Source organism: Pelobates fuscus, chromosome 3, assembly GCF_036172605.1.
Source record: "Pelobates fuscus isolate aPelFus1 chromosome 3, aPelFus1.pri, whole genome shotgun sequence".
NCBI classification, from domain to species: Eukaryota; Metazoa; Chordata; class Amphibia; order Anura; family Pelobatidae; genus Pelobates; species Pelobates fuscus.
In genome coordinates, this window is record NC_086319.1 from 49348903 (window position 1) to 49363578 (window position 14676).

Genomic DNA, 14676 nt, shown 5'->3' on the forward strand with positions numbered 1-14676 from the left:
AAAAAAAACTGGTTTCACTTTAAAACAGATGTAATTTACCTTAAATAATTGTATCTCAATCTCTAAATTGAACTTTAATCACATACAGGAGGCTCTTGCAGGGTCTAGCAAGCTATTAACATAGCAGGGGATAAGAAAATCTTAATTAAACAGAACTTGCAATAAAGAAAGCCTAAATAGGGCTCTCTTTACAGGAAGTGTTTATGGAAGGCTGTGCAAGTCACATGCAGGGAGGTGTGACTAGGGTTAATAAACAAAGGGATTGGCAGAGGATTGAGCAGTGAGGCTGCAGGGGCATGTTCTATACACCAAAACTGCTTCATTAAGCTAAAGTTGTTCAGGTGACTATAGTGTCCCTTTAAGTGTTCCCTTTATTTTTTTGAGCAGTGTAAGTGTTCACTTTATTTTTTTAAGCTGACAGCTGATTACATCCCATGTAAATCATTTTGACCACCAGAAGCCCTTTTTGTGGAAAGTTGAAAAATTTATTTTTTATGACAGTATGCATAGGTAGAACAATCTGTTTGTTTGTTTTTAAATCTTCATTCATGGGCAGAGAAAATCTAAAAAATCAGTTTTAGAAAGATAAGGATGACCAAGTAAATTGGCACCACATCCAGATTGCTGCCATGTTTCCCCCAAAATACCACATTACCCAGGCATACCTTATTGCACACATTTTGCTATCACATCGTCTCCTTGCCACCATTGTCCACATTTGCTGCTACAGTGCCCATTTAACTACAGTGTCCTTATTTAGAGGATCACTATAGTGTCAGGAAAACAAACCAGTTTTCCTGACACTATATCATCCTTGGGGGACCCTCACCCTCAGGGTCCCCCTCCCGTGGTGCTGAAGGTGTTAAAACCCCTTCAGCAGCTTACCTTAATCCAGCGCCGGGCTCCCTCGGCGCTGGTGACCTCTCCCCCCCTGCCAATGTCAGCTCCTGAGTGGAGTGGAATGCGCATGCATAAGAGCCGCGCCCTTATTCTAACAGTCCATAGGAAAGCATTCCCCAATCGTTGCAGAAGCGCCTCTAGCGGCTGTCAGGAAGACAGCCAGTAGAGGTTTGATTAACCCTGTAAACATATGTTTACATGTGAAGGGTTAAAACCTGAGGGACCTGGCACTCAGACCACTTAATTGAGCTGAAATGGTCTGGGTGACTATAGTGTCCCTTTAAGGCAACTTTGCCTCAACTGCAGCTGCCATATTGTCCTTTGCCTTTGTGGCACACACGCATTCTAGTTCACTGATTACTTGTCCCACACTCACATAAGCAGCACTACAAAGCACTGCAAAGAAACCTAACAGCTGCCTGAGTGCTGCACTGAGATAATTCTCGGACAATCTCCAGGAACTTGCAGATCTAGTGACGTTGAGTCATAATCTTGGGCAACTGCTGGTCCATCCTGAGCTTACGCTCACAGCTCTATGAATCCAGCTGCCTTTGCATTGCAACCTGCCGTGTCTACTCACTAAATATTTAGCAAAATGAAACTCATGTGGAAATGTGCCATGCATACATGTTATTGATATTGTGAATGGGTTTAATACATGTTATTCTATGCCACCTCTTTTAATGAGAGTAAAGTAAATATTTGCTAGACTTATAGTGGTGGGCAGTCTGTGAGCACAATGGGGTTTGGGGTAACATTTTAACTGTGCCAGTACTTTTAACCTCCTACTTAACTACACAGGCGCAAGAAGAAAGTAAAATAAAGTTATTTCTACTTGAAGAATTCACGCTGTAACAATATTTGCCTCTCTTATGTTTATGCCAAGTGCAAAATATATTCGTTGGTTTAGTCATTATATCATTGGTTCCCAGTCCAGTCCTCAAGGCACACCATCAATCCAAGATTTAGGCATTTTACAATTTTGTTCCAATATAATACAAAAACATAAATTGTTGGCATACCTTGTGGAATGGATTGAGAACCACTGCTTAGTAGTATCACATATAGGAGACAAGTGAATATGTGATCTTATAGGTGCCACCATTCCTGTATTTGCTAGGACAGTCCCACATTTTGGGATACTGTCCCAGCAAAAATAGGCCACAGGCCTAGGAGATTAAAGTAGGTATGAAAAATCAAATCATGGTGCAGCCTTGTTAATATAGAACGATAGTGATAAACTATAAAGAGTTTACTTTCTCATACTGTTGGTTTTACATGAAAACACAGTTTAACTAACAAAGCCTCTTTTTCCCTACTAGCACTGGTAAAGACTACTATAAGCACAACATCACGGAAAGTGTTGGCTGTTACCACGGACCCTTGGATCCTGCAAACCAGTACCACTGAGCTGAGCAGTGACAATGGTACACATACGAACATCCACGGTGAGCCAAGAAGCTATTATGTTAATCCTGTCACCACAGAATCCTTGGCACCAACAACCACGCCGCTGTATATCAACTCAGTGGAAAAGGTAAGACACAATATTTATCTGATCACAGTACCTGATAACGTAAAGGCACTATGTCATATAAAAGGTATTTACTCTGATAGTAAAAGAGATCAAGAAAGGAACTGATTTTAATCATGTTTTTCCTGACCCACGCTATGACATCCTATCGAGCATCCATATGCAAATATTTTGTTCTCTGCTGTTATAGTTAATTTGCACATGGTAACACATGTTAATGCTGCAAAACTGGTAGACGCAATCCCTAAAATGCATTTATTTATGTATTTAGTTGTTTTTGATCTATGCACTTGCTAGTATTTACCAAACTGTTTAAAGAATTAGTGTGCAAAGAGTAGACAAATTTGCCTGTATTGCTAACGCCATTGTGTTAGTGTCTCTTGTTAGAAACAGCCCACCTCCCTTTTGACATTTAAAAACCTGTAAAAAAAAGTTGTTGTTTTTTACCAATGCTGAGACTCCCTCGGCACTGCTCACCTCTCTGTCTCCTGTGACATCATCGAGAAGACATGGCTTTCCCTGGCCGAATCCAATACTCCTCGTAGTGCAGTGTTTGGGAGTGGGACCTGCCGTGCAAGCACGGCATAGTTTCAGTTCAGTGCAATTCCTATGAGCTTCAGTGTCATGTGAGTTTTACTCTGTCAATTCAGCGCAAGCGCCTCTAGTGGCGGTTTGAAAGACAGCCACTCGATGTGTGTCTATCCTTGCATAGTGAACATCGCAGTGTCTATAAAATTCTATAAAATTACAATGTCTTTCATTGCAAGGTTAATATAACAGGACCGCTGCACCCAGACCACTTTATTAAGAGCGGGTGACCATCTTTCTTATTAAAAAAGAAATATGTATAAAATGACTCTGCTCTGTGAGATGATTAACTTGCAGTGAAATATATATTAAAGCAATGTATACAATATAATACTCAATAGTATGTTTTTTTTTAGCTGTCACTCAGGGGGTAGTGGGAGGGGGCTTTGGCCACCAACGTATGGCTGGGTTGGGGTTTTAGGATGGGGTCACCGAAATAGTTTTGTTTTTTTGACCCTAGCAACACGCATGAATGGTTTTATATTTTGCTATCAATATGTTTTCTATTGACATCCTTGACTTGTTTAGGATTAACTGATTATGTTGCTGATTGTGATTTGATCTTGATGTAAAGGTTAGAAAACTCTCTCTTTTTTATTAACCCCTTAAGGACCAAACTTCTGGAATAAAAGGGAATCATGACATGTCACACATGTCATGTGTCCTTAAGGGGTTAAAGGACCACTATAGGCACCCAGACCACTTCAGTGAAACTGCTATGTTTACACTAGGGTTAATTCAGCCTCTAGTGGCTGTCTCATTGACAGCCGCTAGAGGCGCTTCCGCGCTTCTCACTGTGATTTTCACAGTGAGAAGACGCTGCCGTCCATAGGAAAGCATTGATAAGGTTTGCATTGATAATGCTTTCCTATGAGACTGGCTGAATGGGCGCGTGGTTCTTGCCGCGCATGCGCATTCAGCCGATGACGGAAGAAGAGGGAGGAGAGTCCCAGCGCCGAGGGAGCCCTGCGCTGGAGAAAGGTAAGGGATTAACCCCTTCCTCCCCCTTCAGCACCACGGGAGTGGGACCCGGAGGGTGGGGGCACCCTCAGGGCACTATACTGCCAGGAAAACAAGTATGTTTTCCTGGCACTATAGTGGTCCTTTAACATTTTCACAATATAAGGGTATTCGTTATAGATCTTCTGTGCAGGTTTGTATAACTGTGAGGTTAGACTGTGTTCTCACTTCCCCTACACCAAATGTTATTGAGGCTTTTTACATATATAAATCCGGAGCTCTTACAAATACTCTTATAGATGATCTGATAGAGATGCTTAGATTTCAGCCTTCGGTTTATGTTTTTTGTAATATCGTGCCCTTTATTTGTTTCTTTGTTGAATTATATTATTACGTCTGTTAATATATTTTCTTTTTAAAAACCGTGGTTTATAAAGATGCGTGCATGAACTTTGAATGCATTTTTTTGTTGCTTTTGAACTTCTTAATAAACAAAAATTATTATAAAAAAATAATGTTGCCAGTAATTAAACATTACTGACAACATTGACAAAACTCCCTGCCTTCCCCCCACATCCCTTATACTTGTTGCAATGCTTTATTTTTCTGTCAGTAAGATAATTCTACCCATTATCCAACACTCAGTGCCTGGTGATTTTTATCCACAGTCCCTTGTTCTTTTTTTACCAAAACCACGTCTATATCTTTCAGAGTTCTACCCCTTCCTGCTCCCTAAGATATTTAATTAACAGGAATAGGAAGGGGAAGGGCCCCGGCAAACTGATACACTAATATTTCCAGGTCTGATTGCCGGTGTCAATTTTCCAAGTGAAATCTCTCTAACAGATAGCATAGTGCAGAGTATCAGCTATGTTACTTTTGTCTTCTATATAAACCAGATTCAACTAATTGAGTGCTGGAAGTGTGCCTAACTCTTTGCCAATGGTTAAATCTGGCTTCCAGCTATAAGGGAGTTTAGAGGAGTTATGGTCAAGGAGCAAATGTGGCCAGTATTTAAGAATATAAGAAAAACATTTTTAGTAATGGTAGAAGCTATGCATTTAAATGTGTTTGTTTGAGTATATATAACATGCATTTTACTTATTCCTATTTATCCAGAGGATGCGAGAGTGAGATTCTTAAATGATTTAACATACAAACTGCAAACGACACAGTCAGTCAGTTGATAGATGAGTTATCCTATAATGCATAGATAGTATTGAACGTCCAACAGACGTTCGTATTCTGAGTTTACATTAAGTTCTAAAGCACTATCTTATAGCTGCAGTGACTTTGTATCAAACTGGTGAATACTGTATATAAATAATCAATATGACATCGGGCAAGGGGAATCCAAGAATAGCTGTTTTATGATTTTTACAAGAAGTCTTATGAATTGAATGCTCACTGGCGTGCTGACTGCTCTTGTATGTTTTAATAGTGTCCAAAGTACATTTTCTAAGAAATAATAAGTTTGACAGTTCAGATTCTTCTGTATATTTATTGTTGCACTGCCTCAAGTCATATTAATGAATAAACCTCGATACAGTCTCACACAAAGCAAATCTCACCCAGCAGCATGCTCTGAACAAAGTGATCATTTTTGTATTCAAAGGGAAAACTAATATTGCATGCAAATGTTTGTTGTTTTGTTTTTTTTTGTTTGTTTTTTTTACTCTTTATAAGTACACAATTGACCATTTAAAGAAAAAAAAATCATGTTTAGCTTATCCGCCAACATTCAGTTGCGAGTAAACCTACAGATTGTGCTTTGAAAGCACACAGACAAAGGTTGTTCAAAGCCCATTTCCTCCTGATAAAGAGGGAGTGAAGTTGGTATTTAAAAAAAAATGTCAGGAAACTTTGGGAAAGTGTCTGCAGCAAAAGACCCTGGAGCCGGCTATTAGACATGTATCCGGGCGCTCCCTAAACCTACTTCCGCAAACTGTACAGTAAAATAATTTTGCACAGGAAGACATGTTAACTACTGGAGTACCTGCTACATGAATGGTAATAAAGGATATATACTGCACTTGTTTTATGTAAAACCATTATTCTATTCAAGCCGCATTGTGCTCATTCTGCAAAGCTATGTGTTTTTATTTTTAGTTACGGGAAGAGAGTTTATTGTATGATTTCCCCAGATCCTAGATTTGCGTTAGCATTAGACAATATATGGCAAGAATACCTTGTTACAAATATTTAATGCTATTGTACAGTGCTTTATTATACAAAAACTCTGCTTCTCTCATGGGAAGCAGGTACAACTGCTGTAAAATAATGAACTGTTTTAAAAAAAATATTATTTACTAAACTGTCATCATTCTCTTAGGGCAGTGGTCTCCAACCCAGTCCTCATGGACCACCAACAGTCCAGGATTGATGTATTTCCCTAACTTATTCCAATGGAGATACTGAAAAAAACCTGGACTGTTGGTGGTCCATGAGGACTGGGTTGGAGAACGCTGTCTTAGGGTGTCTAGTTAAAGAATAATTAGACAAAGGCACTTAAAAATTGATTTACATCATGTGGATCACAACAGCAAACTTGTAAAATCAAACCAGTGCTGATGCATTGGAGGATTTTTTACTTCTCAACATTTATTTTTTTCAACTTAGTTGTTCTTATTTGAAGTCAGCTGTCTAGTCACCTTGTCCACAGTTCAGTGAATTGGTCCCATTGTAAAAGGCAGGAGAGCCTGCAGTACAAGTGTTGTGATATAGAAATGCATCATCTCTATGTTTGTTGTCACTGTCATTACCTCTTTGCAGTGAACACATCTGGCACACAAATGGTTAATGTACATTGTAACGCTTTGTAAAGTGCACACCAAACAATTATTCGAGGAGCAGGTACACTGGAACAAAGCAAAAAAAAAGCTTCCTTTTGTAAGATTTTACCCAAGAAATAAAGTTGTATATTTTCAGTGTGGGTATTGGCCAAGATTGTACAGACATGATCAAACATAACAAGGGGACAATTAGATTGATTGGGCTGGATAATGACCAAGGCTGGTTTAGGCATGTTATATCTTTAGCACCATCCCTCCACAGTGGCGGCTTGCAATATTTCCAGAAGGTGGGGTGCTAGACTCCAACCCCAGAGTTTACCTTTCACGCTTAATCCCATATACTCAACCCCAGACCCAATGTCCCATTCACCAAAAGCCTATAGATACATGAATGTGAGATACAACAACCACTTTAAAGTGGTCCAACTCCACCACCTGATTCTGCTATTCAATGACAGTCCTCGAAAACAGAGCAATGCATAGGTATGTCTTTTAGATTTAGAGCATATTTTGACTGATGGTACAGTGGGTGACATCAGGAGTCCTGTTGGATCAGACTAAACATGTCTGATGGGTCTATACCAAGACAATTAAAAAAAAATGCCTCAAATTCTCGACATAATTAGATGCTCAGCCTTTAAGCATCATCTCTGGCTATCAATAAAAAGAGGAGAAGATCACAGCAAACCGAATCATGACTGACTCTACATGTTTTTTTTTTTGTTTTTTTTGCTGAACCATATTACATGTCAAAGATATGGCAAGATCACCCTCCCCTCACAAACTGTCTCAATTAATAAGGAAAATTGATTCCATATGTAGCATCATTTTCTTTTTCTGATCAATCACCGTGGCAGCATTAGCCAGTCCAGAACTTTGTCGACATTTCAATGCGCAGAATTGCATCTATTGTCCGAGGGCACTGATGCTCACAGACAATGAATGGAGACAGAATCGCCTTTGGGCTTCTACAGCTCGTGAGAATTAGGAACCTCGGAGCCCAGTGGGGACCAATGTAAGAGGATAAACCATTGCAAAACTGTTTTCCCCATTACCCTGGAATTGGGCAAGGGTACTCCTGGCATCATAACTACTAGATGTAATTATTATTATGCCGCCCTGGTGATTTATCACCAATATCATCTCACTTAATGCGGTCTCCTCTAATCCTAACTAGCTTCCCTTTCTTGTTCCCATAATCTCAATTTCAGCCCTGCCGTCTTATTTTCTCCCACTTAGAGTTTGTTCTCATCTTTACAACCCACCCAGTGCTATAACTCACCCAACATATTTTTAGTTATACTGAGTCCCTAATAATTAATTTTCCTCCTTTTGTATTTCTCAATATTAATTTTAGGTTATCTCCCCCCATATAATTTAATCTCTCCCTTTTCTATATAATATCACTTCTTCCTTTTTGACACACAAGTAATTGTAATCCTCTATATCTATAATGACTCCACACCAATTTAAACTCCAATTTTCCCTCACTCGCTCCCCATTCATTTCAACCCCCCACCCTTTTTTCCCCTGCCAGTAAATTTAATTTCTCCACCTTTCATCCTTACCAATTAATCTCAGTTTTCTTCTCACTAATCATTACCAACCATTTCTAACCTTTCCCTCCCATTAATGTCAGCTGCTCGTTCTTCCTTAAATGTGTCTAATCTCTCTAATCTTTGTTCTCAATTAGAATATATTTTTTACTTTTCAACCTTTCTACTAATTCTAACTGAACTTTTCTATTTTCGGCTCCAACCGGTGAGAGGAACCTGCCAGTTCCCCTTTGCTTTCTTCCCAAACCCAAGTTCACATCTATGATGACATCTGCTTCCAATGTCTGCTGGAAGCCTTGTTGTTACTGCCTGCTGAACCCATGATTATGTCACTAAGAACCCTGCCAGTAATCGAGCACTAATGTACACTGATGTCATCAATGTATCCATATAAATAGGTTGACCTGTCATCAAGCTTATGTTAGCAAATATCAAGCACGTTATCTAACAGGAAAGTCCTTTTGGATTGACAAGTACTTGTAAAATGTGATATATCAGAGCCTCAATTAATATCTCACAACACAGGATTATTCACTAAAATTGGAAATTATGTGAATTCAAAGTGAATTTAAAATGAATTTCAAATTTTAGTCCAAAGTAGCCCAACTGGAAAAAATATTTTCTAAATGTTTTTACATTTTGTTTTATGTTGGCCTAAAATATGAGTCACAGAGCTGTCATGCCAGGTTTAGGTAAATGTCCATATTCCTATGCGCAATGCAACAGATATATCATATATCACTTAGTGGTAACTTTTGTGTACGATGACTTGTACATTTTAAGTTAATTTTGAATCCACCTACAATTCACCCCTTTAACCCCTTAAGGACGCCGGGGGGCGGCATAGCACGTCCACGCCGTCCAGGGGACTTACCTGCTTGCCGGCAATCCCACGCCGGTGATTGCGATGGGGGGACTTACCTGGCATCCCAGAGAGTCCCCCTCCTGCCGATCCGGCCCTCCTGGGCCATGTAATCGTGAGGACGGAATAGCTGTCCATAGCAGTGCCAGCCGGGGAAGTGCCTGAAATGACAGGTAGTCCCCCTGCTGCCTGTAATAAAGTTTAATGAAGCTCAAACACAGTGTAAAATAAAATAATATATATATAGATATATATATATATATACACTTACACATACACATACATACACATACACTGTCTAAGTGTATTTTAATATTAATATATATATATATATATATATATATATATGAATAACAAAATACACGTAGAATGATATTAATTAAATAATAATGATATATATATATATATAATAAAATAAATAAAGATATAAATACGTTAAAAATTAATATATGTGTAATTTCTTTCTAACTGTATGTTGAGATATATATATATATGTATATGTATATATATATATACCGTATTTATCGGCGTATAACACGCACTTTTTTCCCCTGAAAATAGGGGAAAAATCGTGGGTGCGTGTTATACGCCGATATCCCATAATTACTTACCTGTCCTGAAGCGTGGGCCGGCTTCACAGCGCGCACCGCGGTACAGGAACTTTAATTTAAGGTTCCGGTTTCCGGCGGGACTGAAAGGAAGTGTGCACACTATTGTGCACACTTCCTTTCAGTCCCGCCGGAAACCGGAACCTTAAATTAAAGTTCCTGTACCGCGGTGCGCGCTGTGAAGCCGGCCCACGCTTCAGGGCAGGTAAGTAATTATGGGAGGGGAGGAAAGTACACTATGGGAGGGGAGGGGAGGGGGAGGAAAGTACACTATGGGAGGGGAGGGGGAGGAAAGTACACTATGGGAGGGGAGGGGGAGGAAAGTACACTATGGGAGGGGAGGGGGAGGAAAGTACACTATGGGAGGGTAATGGGGGAAGTACACTATGGGAGGGGGAGGAAAGTACACTATGGGAGGGGAGGGGGGGGAAAGTACACTATGGGAGGGGAGGGGGGGGAAGTACACTATGGGAGGGGAGGAGGGGGAAATACTATGGGAGGGGAGGGGGGAGAATACTATGGGAGGGGAGGGGGGGAGAATACTATGGGAGGGGAGGGGGGGAGAATACTACGGGAGGGGAGGGGGGGAGAATACTATGGGAGGGGAGGGGGGAGAATACTATGGGAGGGGGGGAGAATACTATGGGAGGGGGGGAGAATACTATGGGAGGGGGGAGAATACTATGGGAGGAGGGGGGAGAATACTATGGGAGGAGGGGGGAGAATACTATGGGAGGAGGGGGGGAATACTATGGGAGGAGGGGGGGAATACTATGGGAGGAGGGGGGAATACTATGGGAGGGGGGGGAGAATACTATGGAAAGGGGGGGGGGACACTATGGGATGAGGGGGGAATACTATGGCATGAGGGGGGGGAATACTATGGCATGAGGGGGGAAATTTCCTGGAATTTCTTTCTAAAAATGAGGTGCGTGTTATACGCCTGTGCGTGTTATACGCCGATAAATACGGTATATCAAAATACACTGAGAACGAAATAATATATATATATATATGTATATATATATATATATATACATAAATATATATGTATATATACCTATATATAAATAAGAATAATTTTAAAAAAATATAGTAAAAAATTTGCAGGACCTGCCTGATAACCCAGGCAGAAAGTCCAGAGTATTTAATTTGCTACCACTATATTTAACCCTGTAACTTTCCAAGACACCATAAAGCCTGTACATGGGGGTACTGTTTTACTCGTGAGACTTCGCGGAACACTAATCAAAACAGTAAAATGTATTACAACAATGATATCATCAGTGAAGTTTTTTTGCATTTTCACACACAAACGGCACTTACACTGACGATATAATTGTTGTGATACATTTTACGGTTTTGAAACACTAATATTTGTGTTCAGCGAAGTTTCCTGAGTGTAACAGTACCCCTCATGTACTTGTTTTATGGTCTTTTCAAAAGTTAAAGAGTCAAATATAAGGCTCAGTTTTTTCACTTTGAAATTTGCCAGATTGGTTACGTTGCCTTTGAGACTGTGTGGTAGCCTAGGAATGAGAATTACCCCCATGATGGCATACCATTTGCAAAACTAGACAACCCAAGGTATTGCAAATGGGGTATGTCCAGTCTTTTTTAGTAGCCACTTAGTCACAAACACTGGCCAAAATTGTCGTTCAAATTAGTTTTTTGCATTTTTCACACACAAACAAATATTAACTCTAACTTTGGCCAGTGTTTGTGACTAAGTAGCTACTAAAAAAAGACTGGACATACCCCATTTGCAATACCTTGGGTTGTCTACTAAAAAAAAAGAAAAATTTAGAAAAAAACATCACTACCGTATATGACAGGATCTGTCAGTCATATACATGCACATTGTGTTTGAAAAGGGACAGACTGTGTTTGAAAAGGGACAGTCTCTATGGTCTTTTCTGCTTCAATCCCTGCACAGAAACAGGGAAGACCATAGAGACTGTCAGTTTTCAAACACTGTCTGACCCAAGGTGCATGTTTATGGCTGATTAATCATTTCATATAGTAAAGGCAGGGATGAGCTCTTCTCATGTCTTTACATATACATCACTTTTAAAAATCTATTTCCTTTTATAACTTGTTGAAAGTATTATTATATTAAAAATACATTTGAGGTGACATATGTCCTTTAAGATTAAAGGGACACTATAGTCACCAGAACAGCTACAGCTTATTGTATTTGTTCTGATGAGTATAGACATACAGGTATTTTCATGTAAACACCGTCTTCAGAGAAAAGTCAGCATTTACATTACAGCCTATGTACACCTCTTGTGGCCACTCCTCAGATGGCTACTAGAGGAGTGTCCTTGGTTAGAGCTGCACAATGTGTAGCACTGCCGTTCAGTGTGGCACTGGAAATGTGGTAAGTTGTCTTATTATTTAAGTGGGGCAAGGACCCTACATGTGTTTTTAACACTATATGGTCAGGAATGTTGTGTTCTTGACCCTAAAGTGTTCCTTTAACCATGAGAAATGTGTGCATTCTACATTCAGCATTGTACATTCACATTCCTGGGAATAACGTAACAACAGACAAATGAGTAATGAGTAAGTTGCTTTGTTCACTTATGTGGTAAAAATGGCTCTAAACAGGATTTGTCCCCAAAATCAGTTAGTAGTGAAACAGGGAAAATGTTGCAAGGATACTATTTCTCTCTTTATACTTTGAGGATGGATGTCGCTTTTGCTGATACATTGTTATAATCCAAAAGAGCCTACAGCAAGTCTAAAACAGTGACAACCTCCCCCTCTCCCCTCCTCCCCACCTTTTTAATTGAAAGAGAATCAAAAAGAAATAGAAGTATGATTCTTACAGATAAGTGTTTGATTTTTTTTTTCTGCGTATTTAGCTGGGAATTAACACATTTCATGTTAGGGTTTTGACAGGAATACAGGGGGTTTGGGATTCTCTAGACATCTAGGGCTCAATGGTTATTTTGTATTATTTAGGGCTGAGGACTAGGTATTAGTTAGTTCTATTTAGGGGCAGAGAGGTCAAGGGGCACTATCTTAACTTTGGTTATCGAGACCAGGGGGTTAAACATGCCCTGGTCTATTTAGAATTAGCCCAATCTTTGTACTATGCTCCATCTCTCGGACCAGGGTGGGGAAGAGGAGCTTGGGGATATAAACTGAGCCCCTGCGCAGAATTTTATTTCCTCCACCCCAAAGCACACATAATGGAGGAAGACTTAAGTCAATTGCTGGGCACCCTGATTTATGTTAGGGTTGAGGGAATCCCATGCATTCTATTTCAACGTGTTTTGCTCTCTCAGGGTAACTGCCTGGGTCCTACGGACTCCATACTTGTTTATTTTTGTTTTATTATTTAGGTTACTATATTTTGCAGATCACAGACCACAGAAGAGAGCATTGCTTTGTGCTTCTCACTTTTGTGTCCTTGCAGGTGCTTATTGGAGTCAGTCCTCGCTAAGTTTCCTGACATGTTGTAGGACTAGCAAAACCTATTGAAACCTAGACCAACAAATCAAAGGATTTTTGGCAAAGCATCAGGGGAGGTGTACTCCACAACATCAGGAGTGCCAAAGGTTACCTACCCCTGATCTAGTAAATAGCTAGTGATGTTGAATTTCTCTGCTATCCTTTGGAGCAATTATAATTGGAAGGAAATTGGAGTGCAAGGAGGGAATATATATAGGTATACAAATATCAGTCTATAATTAGGGGAACCTAAAACCTACTAGTCAATAAGGAGTAGAATATGGAATGACCGCACAGTTATTTCATATTCTACCCTTTGGAGCAGTTTCACTCATGTAAAATCTTTTTTGCTGTTGTTTCAGCACAGTCACACCAGGTCATACATATTGTTTGACGATAGCAAGAGATCCCATTAAATATAAAACCAATTAAACATAATAAACTCAGATTTATTTTATACAAAATTAAAGTTACTTCTTGCTTTACTGAGTTTATAACTCCCTTAACCTAGATTTATGTAAAACCTCTCAGGCTGCAGTAAAGTAGGATTTGAAACCATTTGTTGGTAAAAACTTGCTGACACTTATGGCAATAAGAAATACTGCAAGAGTAATATTAGAGAGTCATAGTATAAATGAATAATGGACTTATTATCGTGGGACTAACACTAGCGTCTTCAGAGCAGAGCTCTAATTGTGAGCTCTAACCCGTAACAGATCATCTATTCTTTTGGTCAGTCCTCTAAAACAAACTTGGGTGGTTTAGAAGCCATGGATATTCAGTTTGCTCAAACCTGTCCACTGGACTAAAACTGCCATCACACTAATCCACAGCATCCTGAGTGGAGAGCCCAAACTGCAATCCTGAACTCTAATATTACCAGTAAAAAGGATGTTGCAAAACATTTCTCTGTACAGATGTTATACCTTAATGTAAATCCAGCATTTTAAAGACAACCATTACCTCAAAACTATTTTTAATACAGGTGGTCCTCATTTAGTGACTTACCTGTTTTACGATGACTCACACTTACGACCAGGCGTAAGTGCGAGCCATCGTGGGGATTCCCTGCTCTGGTGCGCATGTCTGTGTTCGGGGAAACTTACCCGAACGTAGATGAACGCATGAGAGCAGGGAACCAGGTCGTTGGAACGGAACCCAGTCGGTAAGTGAGGAGTGTCTGTATAATAATCTGTTCATCGAGTTTTGAAAGGAAATAGATTATTTGTTAAATTAAGTATATTTGAAAAATTAGAAAAGCTCACCCCTACCTTTAGTACATGACCGAATCCTTCAGCCATATACATACACCTCTAGTCTTTATGGTATTCCCTGTTTATATGCAAGGAATAAAGCAGGGAAGACCATAGAGAGTAATTGGGTTTGAAACACTGTCTGATCCATGGTGTATGTA

At 39.7% G+C, this 14676-nt stretch overlaps 1 protein-coding gene across 1 annotated transcript in view; it reads left to right on the forward strand.

Moving 5' to 3' along the window:
• The window catches only part of PTPRB (protein tyrosine phosphatase receptor type B), a 119773-nt gene that overhangs the window by 34923 nt on the left and 70174 nt on the right, over nt 1–14676 (forward strand). The window contains exon 3 of the mRNA XM_063447007.1: nt 2223–2437. Coding sequence (XP_063303077.1) covers nt 2223–2437 — 215 coding nt within the window. The remainder of the gene's footprint in view (nt 1–2222; nt 2438–14676) is intronic.